Source organism: Pagrus pagrus (assembly GCF_965226575.1).
Source record: "Pagrus pagrus genome assembly, chromosome: 14".
NCBI lineage: Eukaryota > Metazoa > Chordata > Actinopteri > Spariformes > Sparidae > Pagrus > Pagrus pagrus.
Genome location: NC_140198.1, coordinates 8,597,358 through 8,621,026, shown reverse-complemented (window position 1 = coordinate 8,621,026; position 23,669 = coordinate 8,597,358). Strand labels below are relative to the sequence as shown.

Here is a 23,669-nt window from a genome sequence, read left to right as displayed (position 1 = left end):
GTTTTCCAAACATGAAAAACATTTAAGCCACAGACATTAATCTCTTTGTTGCACGCTTTATCATACTAGGCTCCACTGTGTCCTTGACCGGGGGGCGAAGAGGGAACAAGCTGTTACTTTCTTCCTTGTTCAAGTGTGTGTTTTTATAAATGTACTCAATAAAGTATGAATTCTGAGAGATTTAAGGCTGTCGGGGGGTCGACAGCAGTGAAACCTCAGCCAGGAAACTCACAGCGGATTCCTCTGACTGGACACTGTGTCGGGTTTGAAACAGTCTGCGTGTGTTTTTTATGCATTCATCTTTGTATTAGCTGTGGATAAACACTCACACGACACTGACAACTATACTGGAAAAACATTAAACACTGTTTAAGTGTTGGTCTGACCTCCACACACCGAGGCTTTACAGGCTCAGAATACCTGAAGTTGGTACGCATAATTAAAAAGAAATGGCGTGTGATGAAATTAAGAGAAACAGACGGCTAGAAGTTCCTAACAGGACACACAGGTGTTTCAGGTAACATCAAAAACGATGTTAAATTAAAAAAAGAAAGTTGTTTGGTTGGTCTGTGGTCCGAGCTCATTGTTGACAGGTCATGAGAGGAAAGTGCCACAAGGGTCATAACCCTGAACAAGTCTTCGTTTTCAGCTGGGACCTGAAAGACCCCAGCGCTGATGAGGGACTAGCAAAGAGTAAGTGCACCACCATGTGGTCTGAGTGGATCAGACCAGAGGGAGACGAGGGAAGCTCAGTTAGTTTTGTCCTCAGAGTTAAAACTTTGGTTTAACAAATGTGTCAAGTTACAAACCAGACTGCTTAAACATTTGTTTATAGGACTGGCTTTAGTTCTGTCATGTTGAAACAAGCGAGTCTTCCCCAACATGTTCAAGTCAGCCGGCTGATGAACATCATGGTGTTTCACTTGGAGGCCCAGGTCCTGTAGTTCCTGATACACAGGTTTTGTGCTGACGTTGCTTCCTGAGGCAGTTTGGAGCTCTGTAGCGAGTCCTCCTGAGCTGCTGTTGCTCTTCAAAGGTTTGAACTTAACAATAAAAGCACTTTGAGTTGTCAAATCTAGCAAAATGACTGTTTTTATCAACTTCAACAGCTTGATCTGGGACTTTAGAGCCCTGCTCAGGGGTAGATACTTCAGGACCTTCATGAACTTTTTAAGGCTTCTGCTGATAAAAGAAACTCTCAGATATGAGCTGACACTGAATTTTCCTTCTTTTTTATTTAACACATTTTTAGAAGAACTGATCAACATGTGTTCTGAGTGGAGCATGTTAGTGTTGTCAGTGCTGTCTCGTGGACAATAGTGTCTGAAAAGTAGAAAAGTGTTTCTAAACTACCACAAACATATTGTCGTCATTTTTATACGCCCAGTCAGCAGAATAAAATGTTGGCTGATGCGTTCACATTTGTACCCGTCATGGGCTTCTGACCAAATGGATATGTCAGTGTGAAACCACTGGATATTTTCAACAAGGGACCAGGATGTTGTTTTGCTTTGAATATCTTTAAGAGAGACCTCGGGACAATTTCTAGAAACCTTTTTTTAAAAGGTATTCTAAGTCAAAACATGACGTTTTCCTGAATCTAACCAGAGCAGAAGCAGAGTTGTCTCAAAATAAAATTGAAAAATGAAGCTAAGGAAACAAAGTGGCGACATATTCATGGTTTGCAGAAGCATTTATTCTGGCAGTTGGGTTACATTGAAAGCATTAACATGTAAAGTGAATAACATTGCTCATTTTGTTTCAATGACATGTTCTGCTGGGTAGAAGATCGGTCTGAATCGGACATTTCTGAGCGGTTTTTGTGGCGTGGAAGCGCGTGTTGTACTGGATGGACCACGGCCATCATGAAGTGTCGTCGCCATGAGAAGATGTACTTGGTTTGCAGCGGCACCAGGACTCAAGGTTTCCCAGCAGGCATTGCATTGCAACAAGCTGATCAACTTTATTTACTTCACCTGTTACTACTTTAAACGTTGTGGCCGATCTCATATCAAATCTAAATCAAGTCCTTCCTTTTCACACTGGAAGACGTGTTTATGGTCACGAAGCAGCAGGTGAAGACTCGTGTTAAAGGAAAAGCAAAGGAACAAACAAACTCTCTTAAAACATTTCTTTTATTTAACGCACGTTTGCTGCATTTTTTTCCCTCCGTTATACACAACTTATATCGAAAGTAACTCTTAATCACAGAACACCTAGCACACAAACAATGAGGGCGAAAACAGAAAGGCCATTTGTCTTTTATACACCATGTACGATACTTAATGTATGAGCCCTCTTTGTATAAATTACATAAAAAAAATCTTTTCTTTAGCCAGAAGGTTGCAGACATTCAATACTAAAATAGTCAACCAATCGTCTTGTACGAGGACAAATGGACTTTAAAAAATTATTATTCTAATATTGACATCACTTTCTAATCTGACATCACTGTTGAAAATCGCTGCGTTAAATATTGTAATCTCTGGTATTGACAGTAATTACAGAGCTCAGAGAGCATCTACGAGTCTCTTCTAGAGTCTATATAAAGCTCCATTTTGGACAACTCAGAGGGAAAGTATTTAAAAGTCTTTCACCTTCAATAAACCAGGCATTTAACTCAACAGTACAAAAAAAAGCTTATACTTTCATTAACTCACAGCTGTAATAAAACCACTGCATCTCAAATACAAGGACAGTATTCGTATTGTTCATCATAATCCCTTTCATCTCTCCATCACTGCCCAGACTTCTGAAACTGAAAACTAGTTTTATAAAATGACATCAACTTCTACAAAATGCTCATCATTGACAGACTGGTACTTCTTGTAATATTTGAGGGTCTCATTCAGGCTCTCTGAAATCAATGTAAAAATAATAATCAGGTGGACCAAAGAACGAGAAACATGGACCGGAAAAGCAGCTTTGCTTTGAGTTTTCGTTGGTTGCATGTGGCTCTGCTACAAGATGTTAGTATTGGTTAGATGTTAGTAGGGGCAAAGCAATTTAAATACCGTCCGACTGACTGATTCGCTACGTTGACGCTAACAAATACATCCAAAACGTGCCAGCGGGAGCTTCTTGTTCACAGACATTTTATCAGCTGTCACTGATCAACGTTAAACTCGGCCAGGATGAAACACGTACGCTGTCGAAGTTAAAGTGCGCTCTGCAGCTGGTGTCCTCAAAGATCATTTGTGAGGCAAGAGCATTCACTCTGCAACGCCGCTGTACAACCGTGAATAGAGTGAATGTTTCTGTCTAACAGAGTGATACGTCTTCTTGATACAAAATCTAACTAATCAAATCACATCACTTACAGGAGTCACATTCAATTTAGGCCTTGTCCACACGTACGCAAGTATTTTAGGAAACAGGGTTTAAAAAAAAAAATCTCTGTCACAAGTGTTTTGGCACCATTTCAGAAATAATCTCTGTCCATACAACACACCTGAAAACACATATCTCATGGTCATTCACGTACACCGGGCCGGGCCCGGGCGTACTGTTCTAACAGGAAGCAGGTCGTATATCTGGTCGGTTGCTTGGCTACAGACAACACAATCTTGTCAGTAAAAACACTGTAAGCAGTGTTTTTTGTCTCGCTTTTTCATCGCCGAATATCAATGTCGGTTTGTGTCTTTATAAATATAATGTCAAACAATATAACATACAATCCATCACCGTACAAACTCAAATACTCCAATATGATAACACATTTGCCAATGATGCAACAAACGTGGATAAAGGCCGGACGTAAACACTGAAAACGGTGTTTCTGGATATCTCCACACTGGGAGGAGTTTTCCAAAAGTCAGTTCAGTTCAGTTTTCAGTGCCCTACAATGCCGTTTACATACGTATGAAAGACTAAACCAGAGACAAAAGCTTTGTTTTAAGAAATACCCGTGTACGTGTGGACAGGGCTTATCTATATCAGAATTAAACTTTATAAACAAAAGTTTTCAGTCAGGGTCAGTACTGGATCAAAAATAAGATATGTCAGTGATAGTAGTCTACAGCTGTTGTTTCAACGTGTGAGATACCTATATTAACTTAAATGATAATCAAATGGGTATCAGATCACGTCATTCAAGGTTTGTCCACACCAAGAACTATAACAATAACTTAAAAACTTATTAAAAAAAACTTAAAATAATATAAAAATAACACTGAGCATCTACACTGATGGACGATTACATTTTGTCAACAGTGGTGCTGAGAACGTACTCCAGCTGCGTCGCCAGCTTAGAACAAAATGGACATTGAGGACCCGTCACTGCTGCACAGAGACACAAAAAATAAAACCCATAGTTTTTTGGAGTTAGGAGAATCCAGAAGTCTTTACAAGAGTTGTAAAGGACATCAAAACAAATGTCATAGACCCCATCAGCTCCAGCCTAATATACATAATATAGGCGTTTGATAAGTTACATAAATATCCAAGACTGGGTTACGAGAGTGGACCATCTAAAAAGTGTCTTTAATTATCTTACATAAAAGAGGTCCTCTACAGTTAGAAACCATTATAAACACTCCAACACTACAACATAATTTTGTTGGAAATTGTACACAAAATTAAGCAGATTGATGGCCCTGTAATTTCGGGTGTGTTCTGATTGGCTGTCAGGGTTTCTATCGTTTATCAAACGATTTTTAAAACGTGACACTTATAGTTCTTGGTGTGGACGGAGCAGCACAAAGCAGATTTTCCATTGTCTGATAATTACCTTTTCTTTTTTTTTTTACTGGGAAAATCTGCTGATAAATAAGTAGTTCTGGAAAGAAATAATGTTGATGTCGTTCCCAGGCCGTCTAATTGTGACGCTTTAGGTTGGTAACGTACAGCATTAGCGGTCGTTATAGGACTTTCTCCCATCTGTCAGGTGTATTTAAGTTTTCCAGGACTAGTGGAAACCCCGCTCAGCGTATCGAGAGCTGGCGTAAAACATCTGGCTGTATTTGTAGTTTTATTTTACAGTGATAAAGATTTAAGTCATAATTTTGCCTGATAGACAGCATTTCATTCAGGCAAAGGTCTTGAATTGCTCCTTTTTAACATGTAACCGGCTTCTTTTGTTACATGAAGGGTTTCGTATAAAAACACGCTCATATTCCTGAAGTAAAGCACTGATCATATCAGCACCAGTGTCGACAAATTTCACATGCTAGCCAGCCCTAATGTACAATGATACAGAGAACGGTTTTCAGTCAGTCAGTTCACGTTTGTAACAGAAGCAGAAGCCAACAGAAGTCGAACCCTCGAAGACATTCGTTACAAATGACAGCTGAAGCTTGTTCATCCCAGGAGAAAACAACAAAACAAAGAAAACACACATTCTTTCATCTTTTCAGCTGGGAAAATGATAAAATATCATACTGGGGGTATTCCAGGGTCCAAGCTTGTGGATTAGGGGGGAAAACCTACTGAGAGGAGACTCTGACAGGAGCTGAAGGTCCATGAAGTCTGATGTTAATGTGTTAAAGGGGCTGGTTGTTGTGTCATTCCAAGTCCTGACTGAAGCCTCTGCAGTCCATCCCAGCCCAGCCTCAAGTAAACTGGTCCTCCTCTGTGTACTGTGTGTCCTCAGGAGCATACTGGTTATCTCCAGCTGGGTACTGATCATCCGCGGGTCCGTACTGGTCATCTGCGGGCCCGTACTGGTCATCTGCGGTGCCAAACTGGTCGTCCACGGAGGCATACTGGTCATCTGCAGGAGTGTACTGGTTGTCGCCCCCGTATGATTGTTCTGCTGTTTCTTGGCTCTCTGTAGTGTTTAGGCCGGATTTCTTCACTCTGGAGAAAAAAGATACATTTAAGATTATTATAAGATATGAATGTTGGGTTTCCACTCGTAGATGTGATGCGATTCACAGCACCGCGTCAGGAGACATTAACTTTGGTAGGTCTTCAACTTCACGTTGTGTGTCTCTGCCACTAACGTCGATGTAGTTGCGTGGATTTTATCCTCTATTAGGACATCCAGTATGACCTGAGCCCCGTACTACCAAGCTGGGTTTTCAGAGTTACGAAGCTCTGGAGCAGCTTGTGGTTGAGATAATAAATCAACATATAAAATCGCCACCTTCTGACCAATCAGTTCTCCAGAAAATGGCATCATCATTCATATAAGATGCTGTGGATCTCTCAGTCTCCTCCTGTATTCTTCATTTCATTTTTTTCCCTGTTGGCTGCAAGCAGCGTACAAGCACTTTGGTTTTGACTGACAGCTGCTAACACTATAGTGGCAGAGGGCTGACCACACAGCTAGTAACAAGCTTACAACGCGCAGGGTGATAAAAGCACAACACTCGCTGGCAACATTCACCGACAATCTGCGCCCACAAATGGACTTTTCTGTCTCCGTTACGAGAGTTTCTGTCTGATACAGCTCAGGATAGAGTAACACAGCCAGGATAATGTTTCTCCTCAGCACAACAGTAGCCAGCAAAGCTTACTCTACACTGAGCAACAATGGCAGATAAAGGTTTAATGTCTCAGTAAATCTTGTGCTCGTGCCATGAGATGTTCAGTCTAGTATTGAGAAACCTGGTGTGTGTACCAACAAAATAACCCCCTTTAATACAGAAGTAGATTAATTAAACAAAATGTCTATTATCAAGCCAACAACGTTCTTTCACTTTAAAAAAAACAGATGTGTGTACTTACTGGTTCTTATGTTTGGCGCCACTGATATGAGACTGGTACTGCTCCACAGAGTTTAGTTCGATGCTGCAGATGGTGCATGGGTAGCCCTTTAGCGTGGAAGCTGGAGGCACATAGAAAAGAAGCAGACTGAGAGTTATTGCTGAATTTTTATTGATCTTCTTCAGAAGGTCTTTGATTCTGCGGTCTGACCTGGTGCCGTGGAGGGGCCGTACGTCTCCATCAGTTTCATCTTGGTCATCTGTTTTCTATGCTTCTTGCCCACGTAGTGCTGCTGGGCCATCAGAGGGTTGTTGAAGGAGGCCTGGCAGATGGAGCAGAAGCGGTCGGGGTTGTTATTGTTGTTACTGTTGCTACCACCCGTCGCCGGCACGCTGCTCGATTCATCAACGGGTTTCTTCTTCGGCTGAGCTGCTGCTGTTGGTGGTGTTGGTGGTGTTTGGGAGGCTACTGTCGAAGCGGAGATACAATTACAGCAATGATGGAAATGTTATTACACCGACACACACACAAAAGACATTTAAATAACGTTGCTACAAAATAAAAGCAATACATGAAATTAGAAAAAGAAAAATGAAGGTAACTAGCTGGAGGTTTAGTAAAATCATAAACGATGCATACCTGGTGCCTGGGGACCGATTTTCATCCTCAGGTTCTTGGCGTGAACTTTGCCCTTGTAGTGAGACTCGGCCACCACAGGAGAGGAGAAGTTCATGTTACATACATGGCATACCTTCGACCTGTCGCTGACTCCGTTGTTACAGTCCTGCTGACAAAGACGCACAGCAACATGAATCATTTATGGCTACAAGAGGCATCATTTGTCCTGTTAAAAAAAGATGAGCTGTCTGTCATCACTACCATCTGTTCTCTGAAACTAAAAGTCCAATGCTGGTAGGGAAACCGAACTCCAGAGAACAAGACGCAGTCGCTCAATTTGCATTTGGGACCACAACGTTTTTGCTGACATCTTGAGTTCCTAGATTGTTTCTCTAATCGTCCTTTTCTCCCGTTTTCCAGGAGCAATGTTTGCCTACATTGTTAAGTAGAGCAACCAGTTAGTTTCCCTTTTCCACCTGTACTAGATTGAATATACACCACTCAGTCTCTGTCTCTCTCTGTTTTCCTTTAAATATATAATTTTTTAATGAAGTGGGTCAGAATCTGTAGAATTAAACTACCCAATAAAAACACAAACCTTCAGACAAAAAAAAACTGAATTGGGCTCTGAGCTCAAGATCATCTTGGATATAGAAATTCAAAATCTAATACTGTTGTCAGTTACTGCCTTTACACGTGCTGCAGCTGAGCGATGCTGCTCCTTCTCTGCAGCTTATATAACATGAAATTTTACAAGCCAGAGTTGAATCTGATCGGACGTCTCGGCCCTTTCCTCCCAGAAACTAATGGGTGGTGAAATCCCATTTTGACGACAGCCACAATGTATTTCAGAATAGGGTGTGTGAGTTGCATCTGAAATAATCAAGTGTTAGTTTAATTTGGTTCAGACTTGATTTTTTTTAAAAACGTGGTCTTTGTATAAATGGAGTGCAGAAGCGGGCAGTGATGGCAGGAGGTCCTGTGAGTGACGGGTCATGTGGTGCGAGAAGCAGCTCAGTTTGCTCAACATCAAAATGATTTCAGTTGTTTGGACATTAACTAGTAAAACCGAGAACTTTTTACTCACACTGTCACCTGATGACGACTTCAACTTTTTCAGCGCTGGCTCCTTCTCATTCTGCATGGAGAGATAACGCCGCACTTTGTTGGCATGTTTCTTGCTCTGCAAACACAAACACAAATCTTTATCACAAAGCGGACAACAACCATCAGTACCACAGTCCACTGCATTCAACTTATTTCCACCAACTTATTTTTGTGAGGGAAAAAACAGCTTCTGCATTTTGATAACCAGTGTGTTCCACTTGAACGCCTTCGGCAAGAGAAAGACAACGAACCTTTGTTCTGTCTGCACAGTTTCACATAATCTGCAGACTCTCCACTTCAACATGAGACCGTACCTTTCTCTGGGTGTCAGGTTTTGAGCCTTGACAATGCCCAAAACATGGCCCATCACAGAGACCTTGATTTTAGACTAGCCGCTGGCTGTAAAAGGTCTTTACTTTGTCGTAACGCATATTATAAAGTGTCCAATGGCCTAACTTGACATCGCACTTCCTGTGAAAGGACTATTGTGCATGCCCACAGTGCGATGTTGATACTGAAAAGATATACTGTGCGGTCCTAATACCAGCATTGAAACTCACAACCAGCTACTACTCAAACTAAGTAAGGTCATTTTAAAAGTTTCCAGGTTGTATTTGTGATCTCTGTCTCGTTGTCCACTATTCAGTCAGCAAAAAACATAAACGTGCATCACAGCCAAAGTGAGCCTCAGCTGGTGTAACCTCTGTTCTGTCTCCGTTATTAAACATAGCCACAAAGCACGAGGACATTGTTTTCATTTAATCATTTTATTGCAACTCTACCTACCTCACAAGCTTAATGTGGACATGCTCTCATAGTAATAACAAACCCATCAATGTGATGTAATCTGCATTAAATAGTCAAACCTTCTGGCTAATAATCGTGCCGCTTTCTCCATGTATCAATGAGCATAGTAGTGGTGTCTAAAATTGGTTAAGTCCCCTGACACTTAAACAGCAGCAGCAGCAGACTGTGGGCTCACTGACCTGATAATGAGTCAACTTCTGAGACTCTGAAATGAGGACGGCACTGCAGACTTTACACTGGGAGTCAGAAAACAGGTCGCCGTGCTCCTTTATCATCTTATTTACTGCAGAGAGAGAAACAAGAGAATTTAAAATCAGGTTACATCTTCTGGGAAAATGTAATTATAACACAAACATCTGTGGCAAAAGTTCAAACAACGGCACTGCTGAAGATTCATTTATTACGGGAATAAGACAGCTCAGCAGTGTCCAACTCGAATGGCACTCAGATCCTCTGTATAGATTGATTTTTAGACACAAGGCCTCTTTTAAATTTTACACAGCTCCCTTTCACATTATGTTCCTGCCTGTGAATGTAAGACAATCCCCTTTGCACACGTTAGCAATACATCTGAGCATGCTGACAAGCAGCAACGCAACACACTCGCAGACGCAGAGGCATGTTTCAGACTGAACTGTGAATCAGGGTCATTGTTCTGAGCTCAAAATATCTAGAAAATGAAGTTAACTTCATGTGTCAGACGTGTGACGAAAATAACTTGTGAAGCAGTAGGCAGATATGATTAAGACAAGTATCAAGTCAGGGGATGTTATGGTGTCTTTTACTTGGCTGGTTTGGATGAGAGTTATTTAAATGAGCCCTTTTGAGAGATGGAAGGCGTAACATCACTTTCATCTGTCAGATAAAGTTTTAAGGCTTTCAGACGTAAGTGTTAGTTGCATTAATATTCCTCACAGCTTTATTCAATCCTGACAGGACCTTAACAGAGAGAGAACCAGTGCTCATGTTGGATTTGGCACCTAGTGTGCGAGACAGAGCATTATTTAAGTTATTATCTGACATACTTCTGTGTTATGGACAGTAAACAGCCTGTAGATCTGTTTACATCAACCATTTAATGACACCGTTGACTGATTCTCATTCTATCGATAATCTAACAACAATCTGGGGATGACTCTTTCATTAGATATGTTTATTCTTACAGGCAATGCATGGATGATAAACAATTAGTATGTGGAATGAATAGTAGACCCCACTACCTAACTAACAGTGATAACAATTAGCTGTAATATGACCTCACAGGTGCACTATGTGGTTTTGAGGAAGACATTTTAATCAGGAGAAAGATCTTCATAGGCTGATTATTTTGCCTAAATAAACAAACTCTGTTTTCATGACTGAACAAACAAACAGACCTTAAAGAACAACACAATTTCATACTGTTTTACTTTGTTTACATGTGGCGGACCCTGCCAAACAGTGTTCTGGGGACCTCATTTTCCTCAGCAAACAGCTTGTATATTCAGTTATGGAATAAATAAATAGTTCTGTGTTTGTTTTATTACCTCATTAATATTGTAAATATCAAAATTCTGACTTTGAATTTCTTTTCCAAAACTACAAAGTGCCCCTTTATGATCAGGGAAGGAAAACTGCATAATATTGTGTCACGTTGTTGGCTGCTGAGACTACATTTCTTGTTGTTTTTGCAGTTTGTTTGACATCACATCTGCAGTGCTAAGTGGAAGTCACACAAATGGGCTGAAATGAACTTAAGTGTGCAAACAGGGGGTGTTGCAGTACAACCATTTGGCAACGATGGACCATTCAGTCAAGACTGACAGCACTAATGACAGACAGAGCAAATATCAAACAGACTTTAGATGCATTTAATATTAAAACACTAACAGAAAATGCATGCTAACTTTGGCTAAAACACTGTCCCTTGAGCAGTTCACAGGTGACATGTGTCTTGTGTCTTGCATGTGTTACTAACGCTGACTACTCGAGCCAGAATGGGATTATAACGTTAGCTACGTGCAAGCCCGCATATGGCCTCAAACATGCCTGTCTGCTAACCCAAACATGGAGGTGCTTCCCTCAGTCTCCACTGGACCGCAGCCAGAGGGATCGATTCACAATCATCATGAAGCAACATCGGATGCAGACATGCTCTCATCGACCTTGGAGGCGAAACGGCTACAGCTAGCTTAGCTTAGCATACTTTAGCAACCCCTCTCCGCTCACTCTGCAATGCCGGCTAATGTTAGCTTACAGAAAGCTAGCGGCATTTCAAGCTCAATGAGCCAACGCTGCGACTGAGTGCACCGACGCGGAGCTCATTTAAAATAAGCGTTAAATTGGTAAAAGGCCATACCCTCCGCCGGCCCTGAAGGTAAGTAAGGAAAATCCTCTGTCTGCATCGCGACGGCCATAATTTCTATCACCATCAGCGGCGTCCCGATGCGCATGCGCAAGTGACAGGCAGACAGAGGGGAAAAAAGGATAAAAATAAAGACGTCTCACTCTCCGTGGATTTTCCACGTGCCAGCACAACCACAGATATGTTAGCACTTATAGACGATCTTTGAACCAGTGTGATTCTGAATGTTGTGTGTAACCTGAGCTGTAGTAAAGATAGTAGTAGTAGATCATCAGATATAACACAATACACATAAACAGTACAAACAAAGTCAGCAGTCTATTTTGTAGTTACTGTGCATGCTTGGGAAGAAGTAAAGTGCTTACAGCATGCCTAACCTACATTCTTATCATTGTAAGCTATTCTCCAGAAATAGGTCAAAGAAAACAATATAAACAACAAAAAACAAAACAAACAGTCATTTACACAACTCAAAATAAGATTACAGCAGTAGTAAAATACTACAACATTATATCATCATCATCATCAATATAGCACTTAATATCATGTGCATTATTACGTTGATTATCAGGTGCAATATCATTTTCACTACCTGTCAATATCACTGCCAATTTCACTTTAAAAGGCATTGTCAACTTTTTTCTATTTTACTTCATTCTTAGTTTATCTTCACTTGTCTTACTTCTGTTGTTACTATATTAAGCCCTGGTTTCTACAATTACTCCTTCAACACATTATAATTTGTATCATACTCTTGTCTTAAACTGGACCCAGTGTGTGACCCTGACCCGTGCATCCCAGTGGTTGTTACTGGTTTTTCCATAGCACTGTAAATTTTTGTAAATGTAATTTCTGACACAGAAATTTCCTTCGGGGTTAATAAAGTCCTATCTCATCTTGTGCACTATATAGTCCTGTGTGTTCCTGGTGAATCTGATGTAGCCACTAGATGGAAGCAAATGGCCATTAATAACAAGGACACTCGCACAAACAGAACAGTGTTGGTGCAGAAGGTAACATTATGGCCCTGGAGGTCCCACTCACATTAAAACAAGTCATAATTATTCTTTAAAGCAGTCACTGTTTCTAACTTCTTAGCCAGAAGAAGTCTAGTTGCAGCTTCCACTTGTTTTTGTAAAAAAAAAAAACTACAAGTCTTTAATCAGACTATTTATTGTCTCTTCCAAGGTTGTAGCCATTGTGGACACATAACCTGACAATCACAGTGAACAATATTTACTTTTAATGGTCTCCTTGGTTGATTTTATCTCTACTGATGTTTTCTACTTTTGGCACCAGTTTCCGTAGTGTAGTGGTTATCACGTTCGCCTAACACGCGAAAGGTCCCCGGTTCGAGACCGGGCGGAAACATGTTTTTTTCCGGTTTTAATCTTTGGAAGACAAAACTGTAAACTTGTGATATGGACGCAATTCAAAACACTTGTTATCAACTGAACAATATTGCCAACCTATCCACAGGCTGTGAGCACACAGCACTGCGGAGTCTGGACCTAGCTTAAAACAAAAAAGGTATGTTGAGGTTCAAGTTTTGTGACACGTTGACCGTCATTTCAACCAATACTAAGTACATTTTACGTTCAACTTATTCTATGTAAAGCTCTGCTGTTTGGTCAGGTTAGATAGTACATGTTAAATGTGATTGTGGTTCAAGTATTATTAGCTTAATTAGGGTATTTATTGTTAACCTACACGCATACAACCCCTGGCAAAAATGATGGAATTGCCACTCTTGGAGGATGCTCAGTCACTTCAGCAAATCACAGGCATGCCACAAAACTATTTTCAAAATGTCAACGTTCTGGCTTTAAAGAAACATTTATCGCAACTGTCAATAAATCGTCCAAAAGTGCTTGTTGTCGGCCTTATATCTTTGTCATGATTGTCTGTACTCACATACAGCTGATGGGTGGAACAGTCTTGTGGCAAAGCGTGAGACGCCCAGATCAACTTGTGATACAAAACATCTGTATCGTCTGTCGATCATGGTTCATGATGTGCTAGATTCTGGGTTTAAATCCTAGCTTGGGTCAGTCCTGTCAGTGTGGAGTCAGTGTTCTCATTGTGCTCTTCTGCAAGGTCCAAAGACATGTATTTCACAAATCTCAACATCCAACACAAGTCAACACACTGCCATCCAAAGTACACACACCAGTTACCTGTTGTGCAGTTAGGGAAGGACATTGGTTAATTGTCACTCACAGGTGTACAGAGTACTACGTCAGTAGGGAGAATCACAGGCTGTAGTAAAATGGCAACCCATTTGCTGTTACCCAATCCTACCTCCCGTGTGTTGTCTGCATTTGGGTCCTCACCTTGTTAACCGTAATTGTAACCTGGAAAACACCTGTGCCTCAAGGAGCAAGTTTAATAAGCACATAACCGTCAAGTTAGACCTGTTTCATTGCATGCGGCACTTTACCAGGGAGTGTGTCTTGGAACACCATCCTCTGTTCAGCTCTTTCTGCCTGTTCCTCCGCAGCATTTGTTATTGTGGACCAGAGTGATCTACAGTAGTTCAAGGATGCATACACCTTCTGTGGGATCCCTCCTGCTAATCCCACCAAGCAGCACTGTAGGACAATGGTCCCAGAACTGCTGCAGAGAGATGATGTCCTACATCACTTCTACCTGGCAAAGGACACCAATGATGTACTCCTCTGCAAGGCGTCCATGTTGAAGGTGTGGAGGATTCAGTGCATCCACATCTTGAGAGGCTGCCTGAGCGACCCTGAGGTGGGGGAAGGAATCCTCTACAGGTATGGTGGCACCTTGCAGCTCAACTACACCAAGGGCGCAGCTGTACTTACCTGGATCCCTGTGAGAGGCACCTCTCAGCAGGCAGGCTTCCATTTTCACCAAGCCCAATGGGTGACAGGCAACCAGGTGTCCTACGAGCTTTTCCAGGCCCAGGCCATGACTGGAGTGGTCCGCTGGAACTTCCAAAGACTGGTGGACTTGAAGCAGCCTGAAGTGGAGTTGCCAGCTGTGTTTGACCCTCTGTTAATCTCTGAACTTAACAAATGCTCTTTAAAAAGGTGACCGGAAAGGCCAAATACACAGCTCTGCAGATTTCAAACAGGGACACAGGGGAGAGATTTGGACTGGAGTATGTGGAGCCAGTTAACACAGGCATGGACACCGAGATTGCAATTAATATCATGATGGTAATATTAATATATTGTCAATAAACAATTACTGAACAAGTAAATGTAAAACCTATTAAAACGTGAGAAATTCAACACACTGAACTTTAAATGTTTTATTTCCTTTTATTTAACTCATCACATGCCACACAATCTTTGTTGCAACTGCAAAACTTGGTTGTAATGATCACTGTTGTTACACAGCCATTACTTTATTCTGATTTCTATTATACTATTATGATATTATTGTTTAATTACCTTGATGGGTGTAAGAGTATTTACTTGATTATTTTGTTCTATATCGTATAGGCTTCGCCCTTTAAGGCAAATCGCTAGTGGGTTTATTCCTCGCGCGCACAAGCAGCACTGAAAAAACTTTAGTCCACGCCCACCTACTGTGTGGGCCCCACCTCCGGTCTCACCTTGTGTATAAATTGGGGTGAGACCGGGCAATCAGTTCCCATTTTTTCTTCAGCAAACACGCTACATGCAGCACGACAACTTTCTAGAAGCACGGATGTCTTCATCCGGTGGTATCCGTATGTGTCCGGTCTGCCAGACGGGATACATAATGAGTTTTGACCTGGTGGTAGCCAGGTGGGAGTGACCAAATCCTCTAAATGTTTGAGTAATTGGAGACAGGTGGGAATCAAGGTGAGAAGGGGAGATCGGTATTGTCTTTTGACCGCACACACCCAGGCAAGCAATCAGCAGGCAAGTATCATAATATGAGTCTCCTGAAATTTGTCATCAGCATATGCTTGAGTTTTTTTTTTTTTAGGTCTTCAGGGGTAGCACCTCTGCCTGTATCCCCCTCTCCGTGGGCCATCCGCACTGGACCCATTAAGACAGGAGGCCTTGCTCAAGTCCTGGACCACAGCCGGTGGACAGCACCCATGAGAGCTGCCATTGACCGACTTTTGATTATGCACCATGGAGCTAAACGTCTTTTGAAGCGGGTGGATGCAGATTATGCTGCCATGGTACACAGGGCTTGCACTGACCCTAACAGCCTCTTTCATCCCACCACTTGCCAACATATCTCCAGATATGTGAAGCATCTGGCCAAACTGAAAAACACCAGTTCCTCCCTCAATACCAGCCCAGAAAAGGTTGTGGAGACACAGCAGCTTTGGCAGAGGTTGACCACAGGCAGCCAAACTAAGTGTGCCTGTCACAACCCTGCCTCCTGCAACACTCAACCCTCCTCCCATTGCTCCCTCCCAGGAGGCGTCACTGAACCGTGCCACAGTGGAGAAGATTGTGACAGAGATCCTGGGAAAACAACAACAGCAACAGCGTTTAGCCTGCGGTCAGCCAAAGTCCCGCTATGTTGGTGATGGCTCTTCAGTTCATTTTTTTTTTCTCAAAATACCAACAGTTAAGTACTTTTACTGCTCCAAGAAGGTCTTTAAGACCTATGCACATGAAGGCCTCACAAACCAAAGGACGTCTTTTGAGGATTTTGCTGCCTCTCCATTTTTTGAATGGGAGCTGGAGACTGCGAAAAAGAGGGGTGCAGAGTGGAAAAGCCACTAAAGCGGGGTCTTGACAGCCCTCACATTCACACCTCTTTCCTCGACGTACCAGGGAAGTTTATCTACTGTCCCTCCAGAGTTTTTTCTCTGTACAAGGAGCAGGGCATGGTCAAGGAGATGACCTGGGGGGAGTTTCAACAGTCCGAGTTCTTTGAGGCTGAAAGGGACAGATGGGTTGCAGAGATGAGGAAGTGAGACATAAACCATTGTCCTCACACTCATCAGCACTGTACATTGTCTGAGCTGTTTCTGGCAGTGGTGGAAAGTAACTAAGTATATTTACTTAAGTACTGTATTGAATTAGAATTTTGAGTGTACTTGAATTTTACTTGTGCATTTCTGTTTTGTGGCACTTTTATACTTCCACTCTACTACATGTCAGCTGACAATGTTATCTGGTTTTCCCTATAAATGTCCTCCCGCCTGAACTCTCAGATTTACGTAATTTCCTGATGAACAGATGACGTAACTTCTTGTTCGGGTAACCTCTAACAGCAGCTAACTGTAGCGGTATTGGGACCGAACACAAACTCCAAGACTTACTGCAGCCAGTTTGACGACGGGGAGTCCGGTACCAAAGTTGTTTAAGGATTTTAGCTGCTGTTAAGACAGTAACCACTTGCTCATTTAGCCATGGAGATGACGTTAATGGTCCTGTTAGCGGACTCGGCCCTGGGTTGCCAGGAGCCATGAAATTGGCAGCCGTCTGTCTCCAGTAAATTCCACCAGAACCACGTTTGGTCCGTCTCCGCTCTGCCTAGGCAGCAGAACTGATATGTTTCACTCTAGTCTCCATATCTACGGATCTACTCCGTTGCAGCTCAGGCAGTCCTGACCTTTCCGTAGCAGATACGCAAGGCTTCTATTTCTGCCGGATGCCGGAGTACGGCACAGCAATTCAGCACAGAGCAGACAGGACGTTGCACACAGAAACTACTACATAACATCCGGTAAATTTTCCTAATAAACCACTCCGTGTTGATGCCAAAAATCTCAAAAAAGAGACAAATCCAAGCACTTCTTCTAATCCTTCGGTTGGGAACACCTCTTCTTGTGTTTTATAAAACACATACGTATAAATGCGATGGTGTATGAGTCTTTAATTATCGCTGCAATCAAAACTGAGCCGGTGGGGGTTTCCGCATGACGGAGCAAAACCACACCGGAGCCGTTCCGCAACGCACATGCATCCAGTGGCATTCCCGGGTCAGGCCGTGTTTGGCAAAGCCTTTGATCACTCAAAGGCTTTTTAGCAGTGTTCACTAAAAAAAAAAAAAGCACATTTTTCACTTGAAATTTGGCCTCTGGTGTCCTTTTTATATAATTTGGTCTCTGTGGTGAGCCTTTTGTGTTTAGAGAGGCTGTAATAGTTACAATTTCCAGTTATTGTTTAATTTATCACGCATATCAGGAGTTGAAATATTTTCCTGTTTAATTGTGTGACCACTTTCTGACAATGAGCAAAAGAAGACATGAAGAACATGAAATGAGTGACAATAGAGAAAGCAGTAAAGTAGTGAACAGATTTACTAAATTACAAAACCCAACAATCTTAAACATGCTCGGAAAAAGCAATTGTGGACAGGAAAAAACAACCCTGGACGATCCGATGTCTTCATATTCATCACTCTTTCCATCATGTTGTGGCCCATCGTCCTCTGACAGGACAGGACCATCTCCCCTGCCTCTTGTCATCTTACCAACTTTTTAATTGTTATTTACATGTGCGCAAACAATACAAATGTTGAATAAAAAGGTCTTGTACGGAGGATGTTTGGATGTGTGGGGTTTATTTCACCAGCAAACCAAACATCACTACAGTTGTGGTGGTACCAGTGGGAAGAAGCTTGAGAACCAAATCCAAACAAATCTTAAACTCTTATTGGGAATCCCAAACCACACAAATGCTGCTTCAGTAATAACCTCCCTGTATAGTTTCCCCAATGACATGGAAACAAACAAAATGTGTATAAAAGGAGCTTGGGTATTAAGGGGGTTCAATGGAGATAAACAAAAGAAACATGAGGCTATATAAGGCAAGAACAAAAAGACAGCAAGGGAATCTCAACAGGGCCAAAACAGAAACAGAGTTTCTGACTGACAATTTGTTAAGCTGAGGTCTGCAGTGAGTCAGTGGAGGATCAGAATGACCACCTCTTTTAACCCTTCACAAAAGGGGCGTCATCACTCCCTGACTGGCTGTGAGGAGAACAAGCCAAGCTGCTCTCAATCATTAATAAAGGAGTCAGTCTCCACACGCTGCACAACATGTGATCTGAATCTACTGCAATCAGTCCAGAGGGATTTTGACATTTAGCTCACCATATAAAGAAAATCCTTTTAAGCATTTACCTGTTATTTTATTGTTTAACATAAGTTCACAAAACCCCAAGAAATTCACTCTCAATAATAGTTACACTCTCCATTAGGAGTGAGCTGTACGTTACGGTCACTGGTGTCACGTTCAGCCATGACTTTACCCTCAGAAATATTTCAGGTTTTAAATAATGTGTTTTACTGTGGCTGTGATAACATACAGCTAGAGGGCCAAACACATACTCATGGCACTGGAGTTGCATAAAAAAAGTCATGCTTTCTTTGCTAATGCAGTGAAATCTTGGCAGGTATTTAAAATTTGAGATGAAAATACTTTTTATTATTATTTCTAGGCACATTTTAGTCATTTTTATGCATCATAGTTTCAGTCTAGTCACCTTTCTGTCGAAGTGTTTTCTCTCTCTAAACTCTTTCAGTTAGACTTATAAGCCTCTGCATAATCAGCAGCTTCATGTTTGTAGATTTATTTTTAAAAATGCCAGACAGTTTGATCTGCTGTTTTGTAGGTTGTACTTGCAAATGCTACCGTTAAAATCACGCTAGTGCTGAAACAATTAGACAAGCAATATTCCTACCTGGCCCTGGACCTCAGAACTCACACACAACACATCTTAGAAACAAAACTTTGACTAAATAGTAACTGTTATGCCATTTTCAGAGCTGCCATTACACTTTTTCTAGTTGAACAAGTTAGTAAAAAACAGATCAGGTACAGAGAGCCAAAGTCACGCCCCTTCCAGATTCCCTCATGGGACCTTATTTTGGAAAAACGTATACGAATAAAGTTCGATCCCGTTTGAATTGTGCCATGAATCACACGTTTGTTAATTTTAAAGATAATTTCTGGAGAAAGTTGCAGTTTGTCATAAAACTAAAGAAATATAAGGGCGCACTCACACTTGCTCCGTACCGTACCGCACGGTTGTCCCTCCTCCCCAGTCCCCTGCTGGCCTGCACTCACATTGCTCCGGCTGCAACCGGGCTTGAGCACGGTTACCTCTTGTACATACGTCATCACGTCGTAGCGCAGTCGTGTCACAATGGAGAACAACAGAGAGAACATGACCAACTTTACTGACTGTTTTGTGGCTTATTTTGTGTCGTTTTGGTCATAGAGGGCCCTGTCACGTTCCTGGATCTCTTTATTATGCAAGGCGGCGTAATACGCATCATTATACTTGATGTCCACGTTGCGCACCTGTGCTTGGTGCACGGTTCAGATCGCTCACACTACTCAAACAAACTGGATTTTGGGGTCAGACATGCTTAGGCACTGTACGGATGGCCAAGTGCGAGTCGCGTTAGTTTCACCTAAACCTGTAACTTAAACCTTGTACAGCTGGTCCTGTATATTAGCAGCTCACAGAACTGACCAACTCTCCATTCACTACCATACAAAGTTTTTCCTGAAATAAGGTCCCATGTGGTCCATCGGAAGGGGCGTGACTTTGGCTGATGCATATTTTTCCCACGTTTCAGTGGAACAACAGGACAGTATGATAGAGCAACCAAAACGTTTACATGTCCTGGACAAGTTATATCGTTAATTGCTTCAAAATTCAAGCTCAAGGATGGATCGTTAACTTGGCCAAACTTTGTAGCTGTAAGTTTTTCCTTCTACAGCCAAAAGAGGGCAAGTGTCAACAGGATACTGTGGCTCTACTGGACCATCCATCAAACAGTCAATGTCATCCTCTTCCCCAGTCAGTACGTGCGCCACACTACAGGCATGTCTGAGCTTACTTATAGGAATGTCTGTTTTTCGACACCCATTAACCTGTAATTAACCAGTTAATTATTTGAGAGAAAAAAAAACACAGATCAACATGAAATACAAGAAGCACTTACTTTTTATTTAATCCGTTGTGTCTGTCTGACACTTACCGGATGGAGCATCCCTGAGTGAGGAGCACACTAGTCTCACAAACCGGACTTATTTCCACACTTCATTTTGTTGAGACAAAGGAGCACACTGGACTGTGACTGATGAAGTTACAGGTAGTTGTGAAGTTAACTTTCGTTTGTGAGAGCTGTCCAGCCGTCGCTTGTAAGAGATAATGTTAGATTGTCTGCCATGGCTAGCCTGACTTTTGTCTCACTGCCCTTCTTCTCAAAGTGCTTTTCCATGTGTTTAGTCACACCAGCTCTTGATGTCTTAACGTACTCGGGCTCGAAGTAACGTTTACGAACTAACTCTTTCAATCCCTCCCTCTCTACCAATGGTAACATATCTCCTCTAAGCGGTGCACACTCCTTCAACTTATGGTTAGCGGCTTTGTTAGTTTTATTATATCTGGACACAGCCTTGGAGGCGGAGCCCCATTCATTCCTGTGAAAGCTGCTCAGTGGCTTTTTGAAGCCAGAAAAGCTCGACTTCCCGTGTTTCCCGCGATCTTCCGTGTTGTGCGGCCCATAGAGCACGTGTTAATTTAAACATGCAGCTCTTCTAGACTTTCCAAATGTTACTGGACCGAATGGCTCAAATTATGATGAAACCAGTCATTTCGTGGAGGTTGAGCATCCAAAAAATGTTTCCACTGTTTTACAGATGCTTCTTTCAAAATGTTACCTTAAGGGAAAAAATATTTTTGGGCCGCAGTGAAACACATGACGATGTAATCACACGGTTTGGCCACTACTTCAAAACCTGCCACTTCTCCTGGGGGCTTGGTTCAGTCCAAACGCGGGGGAGAATTATTAGCACGTTTAGATTACATACAAAGTCAATGAACATGAATAGATGGGAACGCGCTTACTTGCGTCATTCACGTAATCTTGCGAATTGAAAATACTAAATTCAAGATTTTCGTGGGACGCCGTATTTCAAAAGCCTGCAGGCATTGACATCCACACTGACGTCATGACATTAACGTCACCGGTGTCCGGAGCTGCCGTAGAGGAAAGTGAGCAAGGAAGGCAGACTACCTGGTAAGTTTGGAAATATGTCTCAGCACAGCATAGCTCTGATCAATCCGAACGCCATTCAGAGAACAGGCAATTTAAAAGTTTAAAAGTTTGCTTGTCGTCTGGCTGACAGACCTGAAAAAGGATTAATTCAGGCTGCATTATGATGCTGTTATGTTGACATCCTTTTACAGATCAGATCAGATTTTTTTTAGCGTTATTTTTAGTAACATCATGAACTTTGACCTTTTAAGCTGTTCTACAAAAATGAAAGAATGTCTTGCTGCCTTTTCATCATTGTTAGTTAATGATCAATGTACATTGAAAATGTATCAATGTACAAGTTGTTAAGTTAGAGTTGGATAGTTTGTAACTAAAGTCGGCCTGTAAAGACGGACTAGTGAGTAGACGAGTCTCCGTGTTCCGTATGATGACATTTAATGTTACATGCTAACACCGCGTCCTGACATACCGTGAGCGAGCGAAACGGCGACGAAAACTTGCGCAAAGGTCTCCTGATATGCAGTGTGACGATTTTGTTGTGAGTATATTCTATTGGTCAGTCGGTTGTTCTCCTCTCTCTGCTAACTAGCTTGTCAACAGGAAGCAGTGTGTACTTTTCAACCAATAAGAAGTGTTTAGGGGCAGGACACCGCCACGAAATGTCGTCCAGATAGAGACAGAGCGAGCGATTTGTTCAGGGTTGAGCGACATCGCTGGATGGAGCGATATCGCTCGCGGCTCGTCAGGACAAGCTGATTGAAAAGTAGACATTCTAATCACTTTTCCTCGCTTGCATCGCTGTATGTCAGGACGAGGTGTAAGACATGTAAGTACTTCAATTATGGGACATTTAATGATGTATTTTATATCGTTGAAGTTAAATATATTAAGCCTGTGATAACCACAGACCTTTCAGTCTGTCTGTTGGTGAGGTTTTTTGTCTCTATTTTTTTTTATTTTTATTTATTTTTATTTTACTTATTTTATGTTTTGTACAATATTTATTTGTGTTATCCTTGTTTTATGTCCGTTGTGTAGCTTTATTTTTGCTTACATTTCTCTGTATGTGCTACTGTTCTGTTCTTCTAAGTTCTTTGTAAACTGTTTTCTTTAGTATTTTTTTAAAAAACGGTTGAAAATTAAGGGCGTTATAACAAGAAAAGTTTAGACGGATATCTAGCAATAAGTGTTTCCGCCCGGTTTCGAACCGGGGACCTTTCGCGTGTGAGGCGAACGTGATAACCACTACACTACGGAAACCACATGCTAAATACATAAATATATAAATAAATAAATCTGTGCTTTTATTGTGAAGGTTGAACAACCTAAGCGGATGTATGTATATCATTACCGTCATGTTATCGTATCGTAACAATGTTCACAGTGAAACGGTCCCGCTATAGTTCACCTCAACGTCAATCAGAAACAGTTAATTCTATAGATAATATTCATAAAGTTACTCGAAATCACTACAGATATCAGTTTCCATAGTGTAGTGGTTATCACGTTCGCCTAACACGCGAAAGGTCCCCGGTTCGAAACCGGGCGGAAACATGTTTTTATGTCAATAAAGGTGTTTCTTACCTTTAAATAGGATTATAAAGTTTATTTTTTAGAACCGGGTTTTTTATATTCCTGTTCATGCATCCTGTTAATATTTCAGCTTGTTCTTCCTGTCGAATTAGCCGCTTGGCTAAAAGACTTCGAAAACAATGTTTCCGCCCGGTTTCGAACCGGGGACCTTTCGCGTGTGAGGCGAACGTGATAACCACTACACTACGGAAACTCGTGCACAACCAGAAACGTAACCGCGTGCACGTCGGCAACATCTAACCATTTGGTTACTACGCCTCCATCTATAGTTGCTCCAGAAGTGCAAAACATTCACCGAAAAAACATCTAAGAGACGAAGTAACTGTTATCGTCGCAGCAGGACTTCAGTTCGACTCCATGTGGAAGTTTCTGCAAAAGTTTAAATTCTGTGTGTCAAATACTCACTGCAGCAAACTGCCACGTAGCTGCAGACCGTTCACTGCAACTTGTTTGCGTCTTCGCCGATGCTCAACTTTCCTTAAAATGGCTTTCATGGTGGAAAAAAATGTTTCAGACGTCCGCAGAAAGTTCACAAATCACAGCAGCAGGACCGTCTGTGGTCCAAGCACCCTCACTAACACACAGCCAGGTGTCCTGCACTTCACT

At 41.9% G+C, this 23,669-nt stretch overlaps 1 protein-coding gene across 3 annotated transcripts; it reads right to left on the bottom strand.

Annotated features, from left to right (window-relative positions):
• Positions 1 to 2,117: 2,117 nt before the first annotated feature.
• znf346 (zinc finger protein 346) lies at positions 2,118 to 23,569 on the bottom strand. 3 transcript variants are annotated; one of them, XM_084372919.1, is made up of 7 exons: positions 23,469 to 23,569; positions 9,360 to 9,463; positions 8,354 to 8,449; positions 7,288 to 7,435; positions 6,859 to 7,116; positions 6,670 to 6,769; positions 2,118 to 5,796 (listed from the first exon to the last, which is right to left on the bottom strand). In XM_084372919.1, exons 2-7 carry the CDS (start codon positions 9,453 to 9,455, stop codon positions 5,550 to 5,552), a joined length of 945 nt encoding a protein of 314 aa, XP_084229045.1. In that variant the 5' UTR covers positions 9,456 to 9,463; positions 23,469 to 23,569; the 3' UTR covers positions 2,118 to 5,549. The 3 variants fall into 3 exon arrangements, with proteins under 3 accessions (XP_084229045.1, XP_084229043.1, XP_084229044.1); XM_084372917.1 differs by lacking the exon at positions 23,469 to 23,569 and adding an exon at positions 11,519 to 11,627; XM_084372918.1 differs by lacking the exon at positions 23,469 to 23,569 and adding an exon at positions 11,519 to 11,627 and having other exon boundaries at positions 7,288 to 7,432.
• Positions 23,570 to 23,669: the final 100 nt, after the last annotated feature.

Excerpts from the sequence above, each read along its gene's own strand:
- znf346 (XM_084372917.1), bottom strand. The coding sequence starts at position 11,612 with ATGCGCATCGGGACGCCGCTGATGGTGATAGAAATTATGGCCGTCGCG. Across the intron at positions 8,450-9,359 it reads AGAAGTTGACTCATTATCAG|AGCAAGAAACATGCCAACAA; the intron begins GTCAGTGAGCCC and ends TTGTGTTTGCAG. Across the intron at positions 5,797-6,669 it reads GGCGCCAAACATAAGAACCA|AGTGAAGAAATCCGGCCTAA; the intron begins GTAAGTACACAC and ends TTTTTTCTCCAG.